Source organism: Oikopleura dioica, chromosome 2 (genome assembly GCF_907165135.1).
Source record: "Oikopleura dioica chromosome 2, OKI2018_I68_1.0, whole genome shotgun sequence".
Classification (NCBI taxonomy): Eukaryota; Metazoa; Chordata; class Appendicularia; order Copelata; family Oikopleuridae; genus Oikopleura; species Oikopleura dioica.
The window spans coordinates 2,462,513-2,484,887 of NC_137292.1; the positions used below are offsets into that span (position 1 = coordinate 2,462,513).

The 22,375-nt window shown below is 38.9% G+C and overlaps 5 protein-coding genes and 5 long non-coding RNA genes across 11 annotated transcripts in view; 2 read left to right on the top strand and 8 right to left on the bottom strand.

The window, feature by feature from the left end:
* The window catches only part of LOC145696754 (stress-associated endoplasmic reticulum protein 1-like), a 73,308-nt gene that overhangs the window by 48,165 nt on the left and 2,768 nt on the right, over positions 1–22,375 (bottom strand). Inside the window, exon 1 of one of the 2 annotated variants that reach the window (XM_081773840.1) lies at positions 14,464–14,473. The exons of the other annotated variant lie outside the window; for it this stretch is intronic. The gene's annotated coding sequence lies outside the window, so the exon portion shown is untranslated. Of the gene's footprint in view, positions 1–14,463; positions 14,474–22,375 lie in introns of those variants that run through there. 2 annotated transcript variants of the gene reach the window in all.
* On the bottom strand, positions 51–1,809 carry LOC145696477 (putative malate dehydrogenase 1B). Its single transcript, XM_081773523.1, has 6 exons — positions 1,759–1,809; positions 957–1,585; positions 668–912; positions 493–626; positions 286–449; positions 51–241 (listed from the first exon to the last, which is right to left on the bottom strand). The coding sequence occupies exons 1-6, from the start codon at positions 1,807–1,809 to the stop codon at positions 52–54; spliced, it is 1,413 nt and encodes a 470-aa protein (XP_081629649.1). The 3' UTR covers position 51.
* On the bottom strand, positions 1,912–2,551 carry LOC145697595 (uncharacterized). The gene is made up of 2 exons (XR_014133887.1): positions 2,157–2,551; positions 1,912–2,109 (listed from the first exon to the last, which is right to left on the bottom strand). It is a non-coding gene; the product is annotated as an uncharacterized LOC145697595 (long non-coding RNA).
* LOC145697596 (glycine receptor subunit alphaZ1-like) lies at positions 2,293–4,288 on the bottom strand. Its single transcript, XM_081774816.1, has 12 exons — positions 4,229–4,288; positions 4,069–4,158; positions 3,863–3,963; positions 3,702–3,764; positions 3,586–3,659; positions 3,448–3,536; positions 3,327–3,401; positions 3,047–3,255; positions 2,919–2,961; positions 2,681–2,792; positions 2,549–2,635; positions 2,293–2,348 (listed from the first exon to the last, which is right to left on the bottom strand). Exons 1-12 carry the CDS (start codon positions 4,286–4,288, stop codon positions 2,293–2,295), a joined length of 1,059 nt encoding a protein of 352 aa, XP_081630942.1.
* Positions 6,727–7,290, bottom strand: LOC145700123 (uncharacterized). Its single transcript, XR_014134157.1, has 2 exons — positions 7,167–7,290; positions 6,727–7,123 (listed from the first exon to the last, which is right to left on the bottom strand). It is a non-coding gene; the product is annotated as an uncharacterized LOC145700123 (long non-coding RNA).
* On the bottom strand, positions 11,164–11,720 carry LOC145696633 (fatty acid-binding protein, heart-like). The gene is made up of 2 exons (XM_081773704.1): positions 11,607–11,720; positions 11,164–11,562 (listed from the first exon to the last, which is right to left on the bottom strand). The coding sequence occupies exons 1-2, from the start codon at positions 11,639–11,641 to the stop codon at positions 11,205–11,207; spliced, it is 393 nt and encodes a 130-aa protein (XP_081629830.1). The 5' UTR covers positions 11,642–11,720; the 3' UTR covers positions 11,164–11,204.
* Positions 12,153–13,533, top strand: LOC145699146 (uncharacterized). The gene is made up of 4 exons (XR_014133984.1): positions 12,153–12,297; positions 12,803–13,106; positions 13,146–13,217; positions 13,274–13,533. It is a non-coding gene; the product is annotated as an uncharacterized LOC145699146 (long non-coding RNA).
* LOC145699424 (uncharacterized) lies at positions 14,594–16,227 on the bottom strand. Its single transcript, XR_014134011.1, has 5 exons — positions 16,160–16,227; positions 16,022–16,108; positions 15,491–15,981; positions 15,098–15,399; positions 14,594–15,056 (listed from the first exon to the last, which is right to left on the bottom strand). It is a non-coding gene; the product is annotated as an uncharacterized LOC145699424 (long non-coding RNA).
* On the bottom strand, positions 18,905–19,287 carry LOC145700369 (uncharacterized). Its single transcript, XR_014134196.1, has 3 exons — positions 19,213–19,287; positions 19,079–19,165; positions 18,905–19,031 (listed from the first exon to the last, which is right to left on the bottom strand). It is a non-coding gene; the product is annotated as an uncharacterized LOC145700369 (long non-coding RNA).
* LOC145699222 (uncharacterized) lies at positions 20,634–22,333 on the top strand. Its single transcript, XM_081776485.1, has 6 exons — positions 20,634–20,791; positions 20,841–21,064; positions 21,105–21,223; positions 21,591–21,695; positions 21,740–22,034; positions 22,077–22,333. The coding sequence occupies exons 1-6, from the start codon at positions 20,640–20,642 to the stop codon at positions 22,319–22,321; spliced, it is 1,140 nt and encodes a 379-aa protein (XP_081632611.1). The 5' UTR covers positions 20,634–20,639; the 3' UTR covers positions 22,322–22,333.

The window sequence follows — 22,375 nt, forward strand, 5'->3', positions numbered from 1 at the left end:
GCAATGAATCAAGCTTTTTTTTAAAGAAATATATTTGTAAAATTGAAAAGATCAGCATTTGGAATAGAACTCGTTTAAGATATCGAGCCGTTCTTCTGTAGGAGTGTCGATAAGTGTTTCAAAAAGCATCAATTTTGCCGAAATTTTACGGATTTTTTCCTTATCTTCTTTTTGCAGCTCCATTTTACTGACTTCGAACTTGCCTTGTTTGAAAGAACCGGGAACAGCGAAAAATCGCATGCTTTAAAATCAGAATTGATTTGTCGTGAATCCATGATTAGGTACCTGAGATCAAGTTCAGCATATTCATCTGGCAAATCCGGAGTCGGCTGGACAAGACTGAGAATTTTCTCCTCGTCATTGTCGATGAAAACTTTGAGGGTCTCGACAAGTCCTTTTGTTCTTGCTAGGATACCTAGCTTTTTCGAAGCGATTGCGCTCTCAAAATTCTAAAAAGACTTCAAGAACAAAGAGATAACAAAATGTGATAACCTCGAGAAATTGTTTCTTGTAAATAATTGGCCTCAAAACTCGTCTGAATCCTGAGGGTCCATTTATGGAACTGTCAATGTCGTCAAGTTGGATTGAATTCACACCAACGTATGCTTCACTTGCGCTCGTGGAGCCTTAAACATTCTATCACTTATTACCAGAAATTGAAGCGAACCGAAGACTTTGATATTCTTGACTTGGTTTGTTGAAATTTTGCCCTCGCTTTCCCTCGCAATCATTGCGCGAATTGAGTTCTGTAAATCAGAAGCAGATGCAATTATCGTTCCCTTGAATCCTTCAGAGTCTAGAATTGCGGCAACGACAGTTGGATAAACGCTGGAGAGGAGAACTTTACAGCGAGAATGATTTTTGAGCGAATTCGCGATATTGACGTAGTGATCTTTATTCTTCCCAAGCCAGCTTATTTTGGTGGTAAAATGGATATTATTAAGGAAATCACTCACCCGAGAATTCCATCAGTACCATCACCTTCTTCCTTATCGAAAATAACAGCGAATTCTAGCTCGTCCTCCTTGATTTTGACATCATCTAAGATTCTGCCGCAATGTACCATCTTCAGCTTTCCATCAGCCGTATCGAAAAGCTCCAAAGCCAAGCCCTCGCAAGTTTCCCCAATCAAAGTAATTCCCAAACCATTTTTTAGCTTTTCCTGATGAAAATTTTCGGCGATGAGGAAGTTGCAGAATTGATAGGCAAATTTTGAGTCGGCGTTAAAAATCGCGATTCTCAGAGGGCGCTCTTCATTTACTCGCTGTCTTTCTCTTTTTTCTGATTCTTCGGCAGATACTTGATTTTCTTGTGTAATCTTTTTAATCATTTCTGAGCTCATCTTCAGATTCTTTCCATAGTAAAGATTGGCATATTCGGCGAAGTCAGAATAATTGCCAATCAGATCCGCTCGACCTCCGGTATCCGCAAGTTCTCGATAAACCAGTGGTGATTCTGCCCAAGTAAACCGATTTTTCTTACAGACGGAATTTACCAGCTGAGACCATGACTCGGGGGAGCATGATTTTTTCTCCACGGTAAAATTTGGGTTATCCGCTCGGACAAGTTCTGCCAAGAGCTCACACTTTAAAATATGATAATTAAATTCTTAAGTTCATCAGCTTTTGGCGAAATATATTTTGTAAGTAAACGGTTTATGTTTTTGTATTTTAATTCTTTAAAAACGATATTTTACAATTTATTATGGTTTCCGGGACTTTTCCCGTTTACCGGATGTATTCCTAAATCACTCATTACCTTTGTGAATCCATGACAGTTATTTTTCCCTGAGACTACTATTCTCACCATATTTTCTCAATCTTTATTATGATTCCCCGTTGCTATGGTAAAAAGCTCCCCCTCCGCGCGGAAAAACAGACTCTTTTTTTGTTCAAAATTGCGTATTTTCTTTTATTCATCTGCAGTTTCATTATAAGCTGTCATTCCTTGCATGACTTCCACGGAATCATCCGTGATGTAATAGTAATAGACAATGTAGCAGATGAGAAATCCGAAGAAAGACAAGGGGAAGAGAATTCGACATTCGATTTCTAATTTTGTTGACAGCTTCTTGTAGTACTCCTGGGCTTCTTTATTCTCCTTTTTTGCCTGAATTTAGATTGATTACTGATACAACTATGAATTGTTGATGTGACCTTTGCGAGTTCAGCTTCGATCGACTGTTTATTTTCCTCTGGACTGTATTCTACGTAGTACTCTTCCTTGTTGTCATAATACGGATCCATTTGGTTGTTCAAAGAATACTTGTCGATATGTCCATTCGAATAGAGATCAGATCGGTGCTTGTAGTTGTTCCGCTCTTGTTTTCGGTGGTTTTTCCTTCGCCGCTTAGAAAAATGTCAAATGTGAATTTTCTCATGATAAAATATGGATAAATTTGGCAGTTGCTCGATAAATAAGCCAATGCTTCTGTAACAAGCATTGAACAATTTTTCATTCGATAAACATACATTCACCGCTTGTGAATCCTTCCCTCCATTTGATCGACTGACAATCTTATGCAGCAACTGCTTGAGTTCATAAGTACGGATCGAGTTTTTATAAAGAATTCCATTTCGCTGGCGACTGAGATAATTCGCCACGGCGTATTCTAGCAATGCCGCGAAAACGAAAGCTGAAATAAAGCCTCATTCGAGCTCTTCGCACTTGAAAAACTTACCCATACATAAAGAGAGCCAAATATCGATAGCTTTAACGTACGAGACCTTTGGCAATGAACTGCCGGCCTCGCTACGCATCGATGTTATCGTCAGCACCGTTGTGATGCCGAGCTTTTTACGGGCTCATTTTCGATTCAGCCGTTCTATCGACAAATATGACGACAGTTCCGTCAAGTTACTAAATCACAGCTAATATATGGAGACCTGAAGATCGAAAGAATGAGCCCGTCACGAGACGCGAGCTGGCGTCGCTTCAACTGCTATCCAAAAAGAAACCCAGCTTTCCTTAAGTTGAAATCTATATTCTTTTTCCCCCTAAGGCCTAACCATTCTCTTAGTTCTATATTTTCTTCCTTGATTTCAACTTTTTCCTGAGAACGACGATTAAAAAGCTGGGAATATATATTTGAATCATGTAGTATCCAATCTCTCGCTTGAGGACAAACGTCGCCCGCAGGCACGTGTATTGCCCGGAGGTATATGATTTGGTACAGTCGGCCAATTTGTGGCCCATAATCTTGAACTGCGGCAGGGCTATTCCTCCTGGCATGTCGATTGGTTTTTCCTCTGACCACTAGTATAATTGATTATTGAAAAGTTCGTGGTCAATGGGGAAGGAAAACGACAAAAAAATAGGTCAGTTACCTTGAAGGCTAAATCATTCATATTGTAGCCGAAGGACTCTGCCTGTATGTAACACTGCTGCATATCCATCGGAAACTAGACAAACAAATGTTAAGTTCAGTCTTTTACGTAAATTCTCGACCTTTTCAAGCTGCATATGGCAGGAAAGTACAATAGAAATCCTAATTGACACGTAAATCGATCCATTTGGAGAGATTCGTAGCAGCCTGTCTAGAAATTAGTCCATAAATTTGACATCAGGCCTTTCTTTAGAATATACTTTGCGTGATGATTTCGTGAAAAGCTGCTTTCTTCTCGTTGAAGAAGAAGAGGTCTGGAATCCAAATACCGTGCCTTATCTTTTTGTTAATTTTTAAAATCGCTAAATTTACTTACGAAGACTTTCCGTCAAGCAAATCTGGATGAACTGTCAAACTTGTAGTTCCCTGGTGGGCGAGGCTTAAAATTCTAATTATCCTTTGAATCGATAGTAATCCCCTGTTGATCGTGTTTGAGATGTTGCAAGTTCACCGAAAGTAATTAAGTGCATTTTTTACCGAGGGTCGATCCATCGCATGCGAAGAAAAACAGTCAGTCGATAGTCCATCGTCGTCTCCGTAATACTGTCGATCGAGGACACGTAGAGCGATACATTTACCTGAAACCAGTTTAATTATGCAACATCTAATCTTTCAAATGTTCAACGAAATACAGAGTTATTACAAATGTACAGTTACTTCAGTGCAAAGGAAAGTGCACTTACATTAGTCGGAGTGCCACCAGCATTAGGCCGTATTCTCCTGTCATAACATGTCGGGTCTTTTAGCTTTGCGTAGATGAACTCTGTTGGGTCCTAGAAAAATCCAGTTTGGATTGATTTCTAGCCAGACAAACCCCATAATTGTTGATAAAAGAATTTCCACAATCAAGCGACTGGGCGCCAACAGAGCGAATTCCATCAAGAATCTGTAGATGGGATGCATTTTTTATCTTTCAAAAACGAGCAAATGATTGCCAAACGCAAAAAATAGCACTTGTCAATAGTTGATGGAATAATTAATCAGCTGCTCTTTCAAGAAAAAGTGTTTTCATTTCCTTGCCTTAGAGGTCAAGCAAGGGAAAAGCAACAAAATTAATAGTCTTTGACTTTCTTATTGACTCTTTTATTAAAAATCGAATATTACTTATTGAAAGCCTTTATTCTCGACTTTTTGTCTAACAGACAATTTTGGCATCCCAAAAGAATTTTTAATACAGACTGGATATTTTAAGCCATTTGATTTTCAGTTCGCAAATAATTTTTTAAATAGATTTAAAGCTTATGAATTCCTTTTTTTTTAAATTGAGGCCCCTTATTTAATTATAATAAATTGGTATAGATTGAAAAATAATCAAAAAAAACTCGCTCTTGTTGAAAAAATTTCATCCCTTTCGCAGAAACCAGAGCATTTTTTACTTCTTTTCTTCTTCTTTTTCAATTTTTCTCTGTGCCCGATTTTTCTTCTTCAAAATATTAATCTCGTTCCTCGTGTAACATGATTAAACTAGGTGATTATTGCTTTTCATCGGTTTTTTCTCCACTCAATTTCACCTCGAGCGCGGCTCGGTCGCACTGTACTTTCTTTGATTAAAAAATAAAAAAGGTAGATTCAGAACAACGATATTTTTTCGATTTTGTAATTGAAAATGGGTTGAAAGGGAGGTCAAAGCGAAAACAGAGTTCGCGTGAATAAATCCTCTATTTTTGAATAGTAAATTGCAGCTTGTCGGGCGGCTCGCTGGCGAAATATATGCGCCAATCCATTAATTTATAAAAACCAAAGCCGACAGTTGGTCACCCGAAGAGTTGACATAATCTTGATAAAGCATACTCAATGCCAACCAAAATCACAAACTTTAGTAAAAGACTATTTTGGAACTTCCTCTTCTTGCTTTTTTGATGATTCAAAGCAAAGTTCATGAATGAAAAATTTTAATTTTTTATTTTTTTCTTCTCAAAAAAATCTAATAAAATCGAGTTTTTACGAAAAAATTTTTTAATAAAAAGGTAAAGAAGAAAACTGTTAAATAGCTTCCTCTGAGTCATGCCCTAGTTTCAGAAATTCAAATTTACAGTAATGCAGCTGGGAAAACGCCGGAATTCAGCAATGCAAAAGTAATTCTTTATCAACTTAGAGAAGCACGTGAGGTTGCGCAAAAATGCCTAGTATTCTCGAAAAAAAACGAACAACATAACAGTTTGTTTTCCAAGACTTATCACGGTCAGCGTAAGACTCTTGCGGTAGTTTCAGTGCGATTTTCGGCACGACTCTTTCGATTATCCGTGTTTTTCGTCAGGAAGATACGTCGCGAGATTTAGAATCCGGTTGCGGTTAAAAAAAAGATGTTCTTATAAGACCGAATGACGGTTTTTAATGCCGCATTAACTCACTTTCCTTTTTTGACAAAAATCGTATTTCAATAGAAATCCTTTTTTTGCACGTTTCTTCCTTCCTGCACGCATTAACTAGGTCTCCGCGTAAGCCTTCGTTGACCTAGGCCGCATTAGGCTTTTTCTCCGTCTCACGGAGCTACAATAATAAATTTCATAAAGAAATCGCTTAAGGAGGGAGTCGACGAGAATCGGGATTTTTCAACCAAATTTCCGAAGATACCTGCTATCATATAAAATTTCTGATTGGTCAGGATTCTCCGCTGAAAAAATCGCGGCTAAATGCAAACGCTCCGAATTCAGCAGCCCTGGCGGGTAGGCTAAAAATGACAATTTGGCGGGGTAAGGTTGAGCGAATTTGTTTATTTTTTGGTTTCAGCTCTCAGAATTTTTACATACAGGAAAAATCGGAAACGTGATTATACATTATCTACAGGTAAATTTGCCGCTATTTCGGCAGTTAATCTTCATCGCTACATTCGATCATGATCGTTTTTGACTTCCACTTGCGAGGTCCTTCTTTCCGCGATATGATAACCCGATTCCTAAAGAAAAAAGGTTAACGATAAATCGTTAAAAACGTCGAGTAATTACCAATTTCTTGTGTTTTCTTTAATTTGCATGCATTTTGGCAGGAAAATGGAACCCCCAGGATTGCTCCAATGCGAAATCGCTCAAAAAGGCTCAAGGATGAGAAGACTCGCGAATCAAGTATAAATATGAACCTTTCCTTTGCAGTCTTCTTCGATATTTTCCGCGCGATCAGTGAGTTCAAACACGGAGTCGTTTGATGTGACCAGGATTCCGCTTTTCTGGCATTCGAAGTTGTAATCAATTCCCAATTGAAAACTTCCCTGAGATTTGCACACAGGGTAGTCTACTGATGCTTCGAACTGATATGGGTCACAATTTTTTAAGAACAATATTATTAAAAAACAATTAATTCGAGTTTAGCTCAATAAAGCAAAAATTGTGACCACCTCCCTGTGGCACCCATCCAACGCCATGAGGCACAAAGCGCACTTCTCTCCACCCTCCTTCGAAGCATCCTACTCTAAAGTTCGTCGGGGTGCTGATGCTTGGCTGCTTGTGGCATCGAACTTTTGAACACTTTTTCTGTGTTTTGAAAATTTTTAGATTAACATCAAATAAATTTTATATATGCGAGATAAAAAAATAATCATTTTGCCTATCGACCACCTGAGCTAAATTCAAAACACTTCCGGGACATATCTTTGTCTCGAAAAACTGACGGAGCTTTTAAATGAAAGCTTTTCGGAAGATCCCGGAATTCTGCATCCGGTATAATCCCACAAAAGCTCTTCGTCTGGCTGCATTCCTTCTAATTTGCAGCCTGTTTTTCGGGCTTTCTCGCTGATAGCAAAAGCTTAAAAAAAGAGTTAAAAATAGAAAACTTTTTTGGAAGTTACCTGGCCAAATGATTGAAATCTTCATATTTTTTTCTTTTGAGCCTTCTCTTGCTGCGATTTTCTTTCGGAGCTCCTTTATCGGAGACCCCTAGTTGGGAGATGAGAAATTGGAAGCCAGTCTGCTCGTTATATAGTTGACCAAAGGGCGCCGAAGGAGAAGTTCAGGACTGAAGATAATTAAGTATGGTTTATATGATAAATTATATATAATTATATAATAATTATATAATATGGATATTACTCAAATTTAAAGCTATCTCTGCGCTTTGCAACTTAAACGCGATCGGTCACCTTAAAAAGGCGGTCGACGAGAAATTTTGTTTGCTTTTTCAAAACTTCAGTTATATTTTTGGATTCCTTAATAAAAATGGAGCGTTTTTGATCGTGATGGTGTCTGGAACAGAAAAAAAATGGACAAATTTTGCGTAGGCGGCTACTCGGCTCCTAGTTGGCCGGTTTGTAGAATCCAGGCTTCTGATTGGTTGAAAATTTCCATCATAAAATAGATCAAGGGTGGTGGCCCAGGACGAGAGTACATTGGGTTCGTCTTATAGACTAATCCCAACACCCTCGACTTCGGTAAAATTCTCTATGAAAAATAAGCAAAAATGACGATTTTAAGGAAAATCTCATTTTTAATGGGGAGGTGTCTGATACCGACAAAAAATCCCGACAAAAATTTTTAATTATTAATTAAATTAATAATGGTCCATTATCTTCTTGGCTGACAAAACTTTCCCAAAACTGCCTAGAAATGTCCAATTTCCAAAGCCATTTCTGTACAGTTCTAAGAAAAAATTTTTCTCAAAAAATTTCTAGAATTTTTTTTCTGAAGCGTCTTTTTTCAAAACTTTTTGTCGAGATTTTTTGTCGATTCCAGACGCCACCCCTCTTTAATTTATAGAAAATTATAGGAATTTCAAGAAAAGCATCCCTCTTTTTATTGTCGCCGCTGTATTTTCAAGGGTTTAAAATTACTATTTATATTATTTGATGGAGAAAAAAAATCTTTTTATCCATAAGCTTCGCTCTCAAGTCTTTTAGGCACAGAGATGATAAGAGTGTAGAAAAGTACAGTGGAGAAAAGTAAAACAAGCTGATCTTCACGGCTATCGCTGATGCTGATGGCCCATCAGTGATGGGTGATCCACGGCAAGCTCCTTCGTAAAGAAGTACCTGTACATGTGTTTCATCAAACAAAAATTGATAAAATCAATTCTTCGGATAAGATGAGGCTCTTTGAAAAATAAAGCCGAAGCGCCAAAGAAATAGACGGATAAATTCTCGTTTCAACGATTAAGGGCCAAATTGCCAATAATTGAATAATTCTCAATTATTTTCTGACCACGTTATATTTCATATGTCTAAAAAATTGAGCTCAATTCAATCGAAATTGATGTTGTTGTTGGAATGTAGTGGAAATAAGACTTCCGGAGCTACAATTATAAATCATAAGTTAGAAGAACGAAAATAATCTTCGCTTGATCAGATGTAGCAGGGTTCGTCGCTTCCGTTGCATCATGAGAATTGGCGTCTTTGTAGTTGTTGCAGAACTGATCCGTCATTTTTAGCTCCTCTCGAATTTTATTGATGACTTTGTCGCAGCTCTTCCAGGCAGCGGCAGCATCGCTGATGCCTGTTTTCATTCCAGAAACTTGGTTCAACAGCTGATTCGTGATGAGATGTTCTTTTCTCCCGCTTGAGCGACTCTTTCATCGAACGAAGTTCTTCGATATCAGGTCGGCTTATGTCCAGCAAGTCACTCATCTCCTTCGCTGAGGACTGTCTGGCGGCTACTTCTAATAAGAAAGCTTCGACATGGCCAGTTGTTCGCTCGTACTCGCGGCGGGAAGTGATGAGTTTCTCTGTCATCTCCGCTTTTTTCGCTGCATTGGCTTGTATGCTTATTATAATTGAATGCTGGTATTAAAAATTTTACTTGTCAAGTTTTTGTTTTGACTTTTTGATCCGCTCTTGAAGAATGTTGATTTCTTGAGGAGGACTTGTGTCTGAGATCTCGTGGGCTTTGGATTTTACTGTTCGGAAAAGATTTGCAATTTCGGGGATTTCGCGTTACTGCCGATCGTAATACGAAAAATTGTACCATTCGACTCCTCAGAACCTGCGCTACAAGATGAGCACAAAAAACATTGGGGTCCCGATTTTGCTCCGCAAAAGTCATTTTCTTCGGCTTAAGAATCAGTCGATTCAATCTCTTCTTGCTCAATGTTTGAAAAGCCAAGCTTCACTGCTGCTAATTGATTCTGCCGCAGTTGCTTGAATTATGAGTTGAGTTGAGCAAGCTCCTGCTGCCCTGCAAAGCCTTACTTCAATTCAGCGATTGAAGAGTTTTGCTCGACGGGGATCGTAATAAAAATTTGCTAATATGAATTCTTTGGATAAGATGAGGCTTTTTGAAAAAATGAAGCCGTATCATCAAAGAAATGGACTAATTAATTCTCGTAACAACGATAAAGGGCCTAATTGTCAATAATTGAAAGATTTTTTTTCTCGTTTATTTGATAACTACCGGTTTCGGATAAAATCCTTCATCAGGCTTAACAGACAATAAACAATTATTCCGATGTAAAGTAAGTTACCGTGAGGCGGCAAAAAGCACGACTGAGTTAGCAGTGTAAAAAGCGAAAACAACAAAGATCTAATCGTAACAGAAACGGCAAAAGGGGCGCCAAGAATGGATTGATGTATGCCCCTTTTACAGAAAATTGACACTTTTGCTCTGAATTTGACGGTTTAAGATCGGGTCTGACAGCTTAATGTGGAAAGCTTCGCCAGTTTTTCGTTCATGATAATTATCGAGGGAAGTTTCAGTGATAGAAATGAGATCAGATTGAAATGCGAATTCACAAAGAAGTGTAGCGAGGGAAGTGTTTTTTCTTCTGAATTTAGCCAGAGTGCTTGGATCACTTTGAAAATTATTAAATTTGTCCATAAATTTCTTACAACCCATCGAGTGTGACCTAACAGGCAAATTAACTGCAGGTAAATCGAAATGTTCATGGAATCTTTTTTCTAAAGGTCTCATAGTTTCTCCTTGATATCTTATGCCACAAAAACATTTGTACTCATAGATTACGCAAGATTTCTTTCGAAGTGGAATTTCTCGTTTCAACTTTGGGTAAATAACAGATTCGAGGCGAACTGTTCGCCAGGCCATAACTATGCGAAATGACGGTGTCACTTCCCTAATAATCTTTTGAATCTTTTTGCCAATAGAATCGCACCTTGCTTCAGTAAAAGTAGCTTTGAAATAATGGACGACCTCCGATTCATTTGATTGAGATGGCTTAGTAAAATTATTACTTCGCATGTATCTTACTTTCTCATTTACCAAACTCGGAGGATAACCATTATCTATAAATTTACTTTTAGCTCGCTCAAGGCCCTCTTCGAGCGCCTCGGTGCAGGTACAGGCATTATTGATACGATTTAACTCTCCAGTAAGTAGTGCGATTTTCTGTGATTGTGGTGAAATATTTTCTGTAAAGTGGGGAACACAATTGGAATTTGATGGTTTTATATAATGATAAAGATCGAGTTTATTATTTACATATCTTATTTCACAATCTAAAAATGGAAGTCTGTTGTCTTTCATTTTCAATCCATTCTTGGCGCCCCTTTTGCCGTTTCTGTTACGATTAGATCTTTGTTGTTTTCGCTTTTTACACTGCTAACTCAGTCGTGCTTTTTGCCGCCTCACGGTAACTTACTTTACATCGGAATAATTGTTTATTGTCTGTTAAGCCTGATGAAGGATTTTATCCGAAACCGGTAGTTAACAAATAAACGAGAAAAATGCCAATGGTCAACTAGAGATATAATTGAAAGATTGTTATTTATTTTTTGACCACGTTTTATTTTATATGTCTAAAAAATTGAGCTCAATTCAATCGAAATTGATGTTGTTGTTGGAATGTAGTGGTAATAAGACTTCCGGAGCTACAATTATAAATTTAGAAGAAGAACGAGTATAATCTTTGCTTGATCGAGGTTTTTATTTTAATCAGTTTTTTCAAATCAACATTTCTTGTGAGTTCGTTTGCAAATGACGCCTTCGCAGTTGAGAGTGAGGACAACTTCGCCGTTGATCAGTTCCCACTTGAGAGTGGTCTCTCGACCGTCCCACTTCTCGGTGATGGTGAAGCCGTTCAAATCACCGACAAGGGTGGACTTGACCTTGCGCCCGTCCATGGTGGTGACGTCCTTTTCGACGCCAGGCATGAAGAGCTCGTTGGCGGACTTGACGGTCGACTGGGTGTTGACTCGGATTCCATCGCCTTCCTGAGTGATTTCAGTGGTAGAGCTGACAGTAGCACCGGCTTTTCGAAGCACCCAGCTAACCCCGACCTTCTTCATGTACTCGTCGAAGTTCTCACTGAATAACTGTTTTATCTTCTGAATTAAAAATCAAGGTTTTACTTTTTATCGAGCTTCCATTTTCCAGCGAGCGACATCTTGACTCTCCTTTTCTCAACTCTATCAAAGTCAGAATGAAGAAAGAACCAACTCTTCCCGGCAAAAATCAAGAAGGTAAATATTTTACGCAAATAACGATTTACCAAAAACTTTTCGCCTCGGCAAATATCACCATGTTTTACGAACAGATACACCCAATCTATTTGACCTTGATTTTCGTTACCGACCTTCAGTAATTCAAATCATTTATATTATTTGCTATTCTATCTTTATTAAATTTTTCATAAACATATTCGGTGCATGCTTACATGTTACAGATCTTCTCGCAAATCAAATATGTAACGTCTCTCATCATCAATAAAATTTTTGTCACACAAAGAAATAACAGTATTTGAAAAGGGAAAATGAACTCAACTGCAAACTTTATTCTTATCTTGAAAATATTTGACTTATTGACAGTAGTCCTGAAGAGTAAATTTGAAAAAGGATCGGGCGGATCCGATCCGCATGAATTCATAAGGCCACTGTATAACTGCACAATCAGCTCGAGCATCTATGAGCTACAGTTAGCTTACGAAAATTGTGATTATCAGTATGATCGGCCAGGTTCTGGAAGGCCACTATGAAGTGATGCATGAGCTGAGAGAAACGAGAGAAGGAAAGCTTTATCATATCCTTGAGGACCGACAGGATGGTGAGCAGACTGTAAAAGTGCTAAATAAGATGCTGTTAATCTAAAATTCGGAGTGGGCTTCCTTCTTATTGAGGGAGGGGGGGGGGTCGAAGAGAATCGGGATTTTTGTAACCAAAAATCCAGGAAAACCTGATTAGATAGGTAAAATATGAAAAAACTGGTGAATAAAAAAGGGTTGAAACAATCTATCGGCGAGGGCTAGAAAATATTTCGGCCAGAAAAAGTCTGTGAAAAATCTTGTCAAAGTAGAGCCATTTTCGCAAAAATCCACCAAAAATGACCATTTTTTGACAATTTTCAGCCCCTAATTTTTATTTTTATCAAGTGATTATAGGCTCAAAAGATTAAGGAGGATCTGTAGATTCCAAAAATTTGAATTTCATATGCAGACTGTGTGTATACGCGAAATTACGATCAATCCTGAAAAAATTCTCGTCGACCCCCCCCATAAACCTTCTAACTAGGCATTAGAACTTGATTATTGAATATCAAATCATATTTTCAGAAAATAAAAGGAAGATGTTGAAGGGAATTGCACTTCTTGGACCAAGAGAAGAAAATGATGCGATTTTAGAAAGAGATACTCTTCAAGAACTAGAAATGGATTTTTTTTTTCTGGAAAATTTGAAAATTGAGAATCTTAGCTGAAAATAATAACGGGAAACCGAAAAAAGATCACGAGAACGTTATAAAAATGCTTGACCATTTCGAATTCTCTGCTACTAACGGATTCCGATATTATGCCATGATACTTGAATACCTTCCTGGTGGAGATTTAGCCCATTTTTTTCAGCGAATGCAGAATTATGGTAAGCCCTTTAAAATTAAATCGCATAAATATTGAAAAGATGAACAAACGGAAATGCTCTGGACTCAAAAGGGTGCTTTGCGAATTGCTGCCTAACTAGTTTTTGGTCTGAGTAAGTAAAAATTTTGCGATGCAACTGTACTTGTTGTTCACTCAATTCCTTGATAGGTTATATTCATGGCAAAAATATCAAGCATAGAGATCTCAAGCCTGAAAATATTCTTCTTACAGCTGATAGGCTGCAGGTTAAAATTGCTGATTTCAACATCTCTCGAACATCCGAGGAAACGATTGAGACAGGCGTCGCCGGATCGATGGAGTACTTGTCACCAGAAGAAATCAATGTTCAAGGAAATTCAGTTCCAGTCACCTTCAGTCAAGACATGTGGCCGCTTGGGATCATTTTTCAAATGTTGTGTACTTTTAGGAATGAGCTAACTTTTCTTCGATCCAAAATTAAATTCAACTTGTTAGTTTTCATAAGACATCCGTTTGCGTTTGGAAATCACTATCAGACGATGACGAATATCATAAATAATAATCGAGAACCCGCGGAAGTTGATTTCCCAGAGATGGAAGCCCTCATTCAACGATGCTTGGTTGTCGATATAAGCGAAAGAGCCGAAAGTGCTTCTGCATTGATGGCTCATCCTTCTCTATCTAGCCTTATACAACAGCTAGAAGCAGGAGTTCGACCGGCCGATTTGATTTTTCCATCGTCACGAGAAGACCCACTTTTAAACACGATCGAGTGGCAACGCGGGGAAATCGAACAATTAAGAAACGAGCTCGCAGAAACACGACAGATGCTACATACAGAGACAGAGGGACTTGGCCATCTTACTGGAACCGAAAGGCGTCGACGTCCTCATGATACTGAAGTCGTGCGACGAATTTTAAGGGCGATGGCAGCAGGGGCGATCAATTTCAATTTTTTGGAATGGGATACATGTCACTTTTTCAGTGAAAACATACTTTTCTTGATATTATCGCACTTTATTTATCCTAATGATAAAGTTTAAATACGACAGAGAATTGAAAGTAACAGAATCTGGATGGAGACTCGAACATTCAACAAATATAAGAGGAAGAGACAGCGGCTTTTGGAAGTTGTTGCTTACTCACAATGGTTTGCTTAGCCAACTTTTCAATATAATACTGTATTTGATTTAAATTATCAATTTTCCTTAAGGCAGACGAAAGGAATTCGAAGCAAGTGGAGAGGACATTCGCCGTGGAACTGGGAGGAGCGAAAACTTGAAACAATATTTGACTCCGGACAAAAACGGTATTGTACGAATTGAAGGAAGGCATACGTTTATTAGATGGAATATAACAATGAAGAAATAATTTGATACTTATTCTGATTTTTTTATTATTTTTTTTTCCTTTTTAAATAAAAGAAAAGAGCTTAAAAATGTTGCTTATGATGATAAGAATACTCAAAATCTGTATGATAAGCTTTATTGCATCATCTGTGAAGGAAATTCGAAAATCGTCGCATAATACAGATCCAAATCACATTTTCCATTTTCATCGGGAACGACAACCGTTGTTGAAAACTTTCCAATAACATCAACCTTTTCTAAGCGACAGCTTCCTGTGTAGACAAAGTGGCCGAGTTGTATCGCCGAGCTGAGCCAGACACGTGACTCGTTTAGCTTCCCAAGCGTGGTCCACCGGCCGCTTTGATATCGTAATACATTTTCGGGAGATCTTCGTTGTCCGCCAAAGAGGAATATAGATTCTTGATCGGTGGTTAGAACATGTCCGGAGATTTCAGCCACCGAAAGATCCGGCCCATAAGTCCAAGAGCTATTTAATGATTCGAAAGAAGAAGATATATTGCAAAAACCCTTCTCAAAATCAAGAATCAATTCCTTCCGTCAAAAAACTCCATCTTATTATGACAAATGCCGCCAGCACAACCACCAACAGTGACCAATTGGTTCTTAAAAAATCTTTTGCGAAGCATTTCAAAAAAGCTTATACCTGAAACGTGACCATACTTGCCCAATCATGAGCAATCTGCGAATCGTTTTCAAATTCTTCTTGAACCTCTCCTGGCCGCCAAGAGTTGCAAGACTTGCTCAATCCTGTATAGAAACAGAGGCTCACTGCGTCGGCAAAAACGCTGCAAGATCCATAGTATCCATCAACATGCGGAATCGAGAGCTCTTCGTCCTGTACTTCTAGAGCGTTTCTGCCGACGATCGCGATTTGTCGGTACTGGAAATAGCTTCCCAAAACGTATGGCACTCCTCTGAAAACGACAGAGCAGGAGTCCTCGATGTCTAAAATCCTTTTAACCAAAAGCAAGGCGGATTAGCAACCAAGTTCGTTCAGCTTTGGTTCGTAAAGTGTCAACAAAGAAAGATTACTTACTCGCCGGATAAGCGTAATCATAATCCACGGCCGTGTATGTTTGGGAAAATGTGTCGATAAGAAGGCCTTTGCCAATGCCGGCCTGTCTTGGGTTCAGGATAAGGAGGTCTAAAAGGGACCAGAAAAATTCGCTCAAGTTCAATAGAAAATGTTCCAGAAAAAATATGCTATTGACTGCTACTTAATTTCGGAAGATCTTTTGAATCCAATAGCACCTCTAAAAGTCACCTAATTCAAGCCCCACAAGCTGTATCAAAAAGCTCTTGTGGTAAGGTGTTCGACCAGTTTGCGGTAACACGCTCTTACTGAGTGTTTTCTATTTGAACAAAATCAACAGTTACGTAGCTATTGAATTCTGAATTGCTTCTGTGTCTTTTCCTCTGTAAGAACAAAATTCATTTTCTGGACACGAGTCGCATATTGGACAATTCGGCCCACACGGACAATTTTGAGTACAATCGAGGAATTCGCCCTGGCATCTTGTAACACATCTAAGACACTTATATACTTTTTCTCTCTCACGAAGCTTACGAAAAATCACCATCTTGGCAGTTTCTAGAGCAGTAATCTAGATCGCCTGAACACTTTGATTGGCACCTCTCTCCTTTGCTCAAATCTCTTAAAAATATTTTTCATTACAGTAATGACTGTGAGCTTGGGACTTCTTACGGGCAAACGTCAGCTAATGACTTTGCAATAAGGGCGGGGAGTAAATATCCAGTTCTCATTTTTGAGTAATTTTTGGGAGAAGTTCGGAGCGGACCATTTTCAATTTTGGATAATGAAGCAAAAACACGTGCCGCGCTCTCAGATGAAAATAAGTTCGTTCTACTTTGTATTCCGCTCTTTGTGTTCGACGCTAGAAACAGACTCTAAAACCTAGTTGACCGAAGTGCAGGTGAAAGGAAAGAATGAATACAGCTTATTGGAAAGTTGAGGAATTTTAGTTGAATAAGAGTGGGGGAAGCGGTATGTGGATAATGATACCGCACAATATGTAACTTACGTACAACTCTAAGACGATTTTTCCTCAAAGAAGAGGGGCTTGAGATAAGAAATTATGCGATAAAAGGATTATAAGACCGAGAAAAATACCCTATCAAAAATTAATTTAAACTTTGGCAAAAAAATAAACACGAAAACGACAGGAAATTCAAGATAAAAATCGAGCAAGAGTACGATTTGACAGCTGATTCTAATCAAGCGCTTCTTTGAAATTCTAGAAAAAAAGTGTTGTCCCACGCCAAGATCAATGGACTGCCAGCTGGCAGATTTTCCGACAAGCTGGAAATTGATATGCATCTGTTTCACTTCCCCTGCCACTCGAGGGCTGTATCATTCCAGTGGAAGCGAATAAATACGAGGAGAAGAGGCTCAAAAGTCATAATTAAAACACAAATCAACAAAATCACCAGCAATGATCTCCAAAACAACCATCAAGAACATCTTCTCCAGCAAGAAACACGAACGATTCGGGACTGAAGAAAAAGCAATGAAGGAATCTTTCAAGCACCAGAAATTCGACAATACTGAAATTCAACTTGCTTCTGCTACGAAGAACGACAAGCTCAAGAAGTTCTCTTTTGTGCGAAAATATGAACAGCTATAAATAAATAAAAAACACAAAAAGCAAAATCAAATTCTTTCATTTTCAATTATTGAACGGTTTTCAATATTTTTATCAAGTGCATCCGCTGATAAGCAGTCAGCACTAGAAATCTTTCCATATTTACTTCCGGACTTCAAAATAATCAAACGTTGCCACGAATCCTTTTAGAACTTGACTGGATATTAAACCAAAATCACTTTAGGTCGGCCTGAACGTGGCATTCCCCAAAGCCGACCTCGTCCTTGGAAGTCATTTTCAGTAAATCTTATTTATTTTTCCCTTTCTTGCACTTTTGAGTCAAGTTTACCTATAATAATTGATCTCTCCTTTGAGATTATAAACATCTGTTTGATCGTACATTATATTTAAAGTTTGTAGTGCCAAGTCGTTTCAAATCATCAAGCAGCCCAAAAATGAAACTTTCTTTGACCTTATTTCTCGCTGCTTCGGCTCAAGATTTGGCCGACCAACGATGTGTAGATTACAATCTTGGTCAACGATGCAAATCCGAATGCAATGGCGCTCTCTTCACTTGCGAGTCTGCTTGTGATCCCAATGACTACACGTGAGTTCGTTTTTTTTTCTTTCGACAAGTTCATGGCTTATTTTTCTAGCTGCCAAACTCGGTGCCAATCAACCCACCTCGATTGCACCAACACCTGTCCTTGTGGCCCTGCTTGTCCTCTCGGGTGTAGTTCTAGCGATGGCTGCGCTCTTAACAGTTTCTGCTCCTACAGAAGCGTTCTGTTGATCAATCACGAGTGTGTAGCTGCTGCTTTCGTCATCAACACGGAAGATGATAGTGTCAAGGGGGCGGCATTCGACTATAATGTTCTCGGTAATCGAAGATCGATAGGTGCCAATGAAAACTTGTTTAGACATTGAGGACTCCTGCTCTGTTGTGTTCAGAGGCGAAGCCTTGATCATCGGTGGTTATCAACGACCAAGGCAAATTTCGAAGCTCAATGAGTCGGGAACGTGCGGCATCTCTCACATGGTAATTATAAGTTTCATGGTGAAAGGGAAAAATACACTATAATTTTTAGTCTATAAAGATTCATTTTGAGAAGAAATATATATTTTTTTTCTAGAAATTGTTTTTTTAAGAATCATTTTTGCAATTTTTTTTCTAAGATTTATAGATAAAAGGAACATCTTAATCCTTACAGTCGAACACATGGATGGTATGTACTGCAAGATCCATAGTATCCATCAACATGCGGAATCGAGAGCTCTTCGTCCTGTACTTCTAGAGCGTTTCTGCCGACGATCGCAATTTGTCGGTACTGGAAATAGCTTCCCAAAACGTATGGAACTCCTCGAAACACGACGGAGCAGGAGTCCTCGATGTCTAAAATCCTTTTAACCAAAAGCAAGGCGGATTAGCAACCAAGTTCGTTCAGCTCTGGTTCATAAAGTGTCAACAAAGAAAGATTACTTACTCGCCGGATAAGCGTAATCATAATCCACGGCCGTGTATGTTTGGGAGAGTGTGTCGATAAGAAGGCCTTTGCCAATGCCAGCCTGTCTTGGATTCAGGATAAGGAGGTCTAAAAGGGACCAGAAAATCAGCTCAAGTTCAATAGAAAATAGTTCAGAAAAAATATGCTATTGACTGCTACTAAATTTCGGATGATCTTTTGAATCCAAGAGCACCTCTAAAAGTCACCTAACTCTAGCCCCACAAGCTGTATCAAAAAGCTCGTGTGGTTAGGTGTTCGACCAGTTTGCGGTAACACGCTTTTACTGAGTGTTTTCTATTTGAACAAAATCAACAGTTACGTAGCTATTGAATTCTGAATTGCTTCTGTGTCTTTTCCTGTGTAAGAACAAAATTCATTTTCTGGGCACGAGTCGCATGTTGGACAATTCGGCCCACACGGACAATTTTGAGTACAATCCAGGAATTCGCCCTGGCATCGTGTAACACATCTTAAAGCGCGTTAAAATTTTTACATTTTCTCTCTCACGAAGCTTACGAAAAATCACCATCTTGGCAGTTTCTAGAGCAGTAATGAAGGTCGCCTGAACACTTTGATTGGCACCTCTCTCCTTTGCTCAAATCTCTAAAAATTTTCATTACAGTAATGACTGTAGGCTTGGGGCTTCTTACGGGCAAACGTCAGCTAATGACTTTGCAATAAGGGCGGGGAGTAAATATCCAGTTCTCATTTTTGAGTAATTTTTGGGAGAAGTTCGGAGCGGATCATTTTCAATTTTGGAAAATGAAGCAAAAACACGTGCCGCGCTCTCAGATGAAATAAGTTCGTTCTACTTTGTATTCCGCCCTTTGTTTTCGACGCTAGAAACAGACTCTAAAACCTAGTTGACCGAAGTGCAGGTGGAAGGGAAAGAATGAATACAGCTTGTTGGAAGATTGAGGAATTTCAGTTGAATAAGAGTGGGGGAAGCGGTATGTGGATAATGATACCGCACAATATGTAACTTACGTACAACTCTAAGACAATTTTTTCTCAAAGAAGAGGGACTTGGGATCAGAATTACTCGATAAATTACTCGATAAATTGATGATAAGACCCAGAAAAGCACTCTATCCAGAAATTTCCAATGCGAATTCATCGAACTTTTCGATCATAAAATTAATACCAAAATATCTTTGCCGAAGAAAAACCACGAATACAAAAAACAGGAAATTCAAGATGAAAATCAAGCAAGAAAAGGATCTGACAGCTGATTTCAATCAAGCGCTTCTTTGAATTTCTCGAAAAAGAATGTTGTCCCACGCCAAGATCAATGGACTGCCAGCTGGCAGATTTTCCGACAAGCTGGAAATTGATATGCATCTGTTTCACTTCCCCTGTCACACGAGGCGGCATTACACCACCGGATGCAAATAAATACGAAGAGAAGAGGCCTAAAAGTCATAATCAAAAAACAACAATCAACAGAAAAACCAGCAATGATCTCCAAAACAACCATCAAGAACATCTTCTCCAGCAACAAACACGAACGATTCGGGACTGAAGAAAAAGCAATGAAGGAATCTTTCAAGCATCAAAAATTCGACAATGCTGAAATTCAACTTCTCTCTTCTACGAAGAACGACAAGCTTAAGAAATTTTCTTTTGTGCGAAAATATGAACAGCTCTGAATAAAATAAACACAAGTAGCAAAATTCAATTAGTTTCATTTTCATTTATTGAACGTTTTTCATTATTTTTATCAAGTGCATCCGCTGATAAGCAGCCAGCACTAGAAATCTTTCCATTTTTGCTTCCGCACTTCAAAATATTCAAACGTTGCCAGCTCTCGTGCCACGAATCCTTTTGGAACTTGACCAAAATCATCTTTAGTCGGTCTGAACGTCGCATTCTCCAAAACCGACCTCGCCCTTGATCGTCGTTCTTCAGAAAAGCACGTTTATTTTCTTTCCTTTTTTTGCCATCTGAGCGAAAAAAAATCTATTATGCTTTAATTATAAAACTTATTTTCCTGTGAGATTATGACCATCTGGTCGATAGTTCATTATATTTATAGCTTTTGGTGCCAAGTCGTTTCAAATCATCAAAACGCCCGAAAATGAAACTTTCCATGACATTTTTTCTCGCTGCTTCGGCTCAAGATTTGGCCGACCAACGATGTGTAGATTACAATCTTGGTCAACGATGCAAATCCGAATGCAATGGCGCTCTCTTCACTTGCGATTCTGCTTGTGATCCCGATGACTACACGTAAGTTTGTTTCTTTTTCTTCCAACAAGTTCATGGCTTATTTTTCTAGCTGCCAAACTCGGTGCCAATCGACCCACCTCGATTGCACGAACACCTGTCCTTGTGGCCCTGCTTGTCCTCTCGGGTGCAGTTCAAGCGATGGTTGCGCTCTCAACAGTTTCTGCTCCTACAGAAGCGTTCTTCTGATCAATCACGAGTGGGTAGCTGCTGCTTTCGTCATCAACACGGAAGATGATAGTGTCAAGGGAGCGGCGTTTGACTATAATGTTCTTGGTAATCGAAGATCGATAGGTGCCAATGAAAACTCGTTTAGACATTGAGGACTCCTGCTCTGTTGTCTTCAGAGGCGAAGCCTGGATCATCGGTGGTTACCAACGACCAAGGCAAATTTCGAAGCTCAATGAATCCGGAACTTGCGGCATCACTCACATGGTAATTACAAGTTACATGGTGAAAGGGAAAATACGCTATAATTTATAGTCTAAAGATTCATTTTGTGAAGTTTTTTATATTTTTTTTCTAGAAATTATTTTCTAAGAATCATTTTTGTAATTTTTTTCTAAGATTTATAGATAAAAAGATTATCTTGATGCCGATTCTTTTGAACAAAAAAGTCCTAAGGGTGGATATTCTAGGATAGCTCACTTAGTGAGCCTCACTATTTTTTGGTGATCACAGTAAACAAAACTCATGTCGGCATTAATAAGGGGTTTTCCTCCGTAAAGAATTTTTAATTTTTGTCTGATGATCGCGCTTTTTTGAAAACACGGTTGGTCAATCATAGTTAGAGAATTTATAGAATGAAATCCTAACTGTTGAACACATGGATGGTATGTACGGCTCCTGTGGCGTTTTTGACGGAGCGGTCGCTTTATGCTTCTACGAAAACTCTGATGACAACAAGGTATTTCCTCTTTCGTTTTTCGGAAATTCTAAAAATGTCACCAGGCATGTTGGACTTATCAGCCAGGGGAAGAGCAGACCCAGCTTCCAAGTTCTTCTTTCGGCCACGATTGGGCCGAAATGGTTACCTTCAAGAACGAACTTGTCACTGTTGGAGGCTGCGATTCTACTCTCGTCAACAACTGTAACAGCAACACTGAGGTTCTGTACACCGGAAGCGACAGTTGGGTAACTAAAGCTCCAGCGCCTTTCTCTGGATACATTCGAGGACATACCATGACAGCTGATGGCGCAGCTGTTTATCTCATGGGCGGCAGAACTGTCACTGGAACTCAGAAAAGTAAGCAAAATGTCTTCGCATCTCTCTGTATCCATTTTTTAGACGTGTTGATGTACAAAGACAACGTCTGGAGCACCCTCGGCGCGCTGAATGAAACTGGCGCGACAATCAGCTCCGCCTTCCAGTTCGGATACAACTGGTACGTCGGAAACTGCGCGATCGAAAGGACTACGTATGAAGATGGAAGCTTTAATACCACAACGATTTATGGTGGAAATGGAGGCTGCAGCCTCGATTTGTACTATGCTCACTTTGTTGAAATTCCAACTGGAACTTGCGCAACTTAAAATTTTAAATAAAAGGCGAAATTCGTTGACAAATTATCTCATGTATCTTTGTTT

Coding starts and splice junctions, on each gene's coding strand:
- LOC145696477 (XM_081773523.1), bottom strand. CDS start 1,809: ATGGTGAGAATAGTAGTCTCAGGGAAAAATAACTGTCATGGATTCACA. Junction 1,586..1,758: donor ACTGTCATGGATTCACAAAG/GTAATGAGTGAT, acceptor CATATTTTAAAG/TGTGAGCTCTTGGCAGAACT. Junction 242..285: donor TATGCTGAACTTGATCTCAG/GTACCTAATCAT, acceptor CTGATTTTAAAG/CATGCGATTTTTCGCTGTTC.
- LOC145699222 (XM_081776485.1), top strand. CDS start 20,640: ATGAAACTTTCCATGACATTTTTTCTCGCTGCTTCGGCTCAAGATTTG. Junction 21,065..21,104: donor GTTTGACTATAATGTTCTTG/GTAATCGAAGAT, acceptor AAACTCGTTTAG/ACATTGAGGACTCCTGCTCT. Junction 21,224..21,590: donor CTTGCGGCATCACTCACATG/GTAATTACAAGT, acceptor GAGAATTTATAG/AATGAAATCCTAACTGTTGA.
- LOC145697596 (XM_081774816.1), bottom strand. CDS start 4,288: ATGCATCCCATCTACAGATTCTTGATGGAATTCGCTCTGTTGGCGCCC. Junction 3,537..3,585: donor TCACGAAATCATCACGCAAA/GTATATTCTAAA, acceptor ACTAATTTCTAG/ACAGGCTGCTACGAATCTCT. Junction 2,636..2,680: donor TTGGCTCTCTTTATGTATGG/GTAAGTTTTTCA, acceptor GCTTTATTTCAG/CTTTCGTTTTCGCGGCATTG.
- LOC145696633 (XM_081773704.1), bottom strand. CDS start 11,641: ATGTCGCTCGCTGGAAAATGGAAGCTCGATAAAAA. Junction 11,563..11,606: donor AAATGGAAGCTCGATAAAAA/GTAAAACCTTGA, acceptor ACAGTTATTCAG/TGAGAACTTCGACGAGTACA.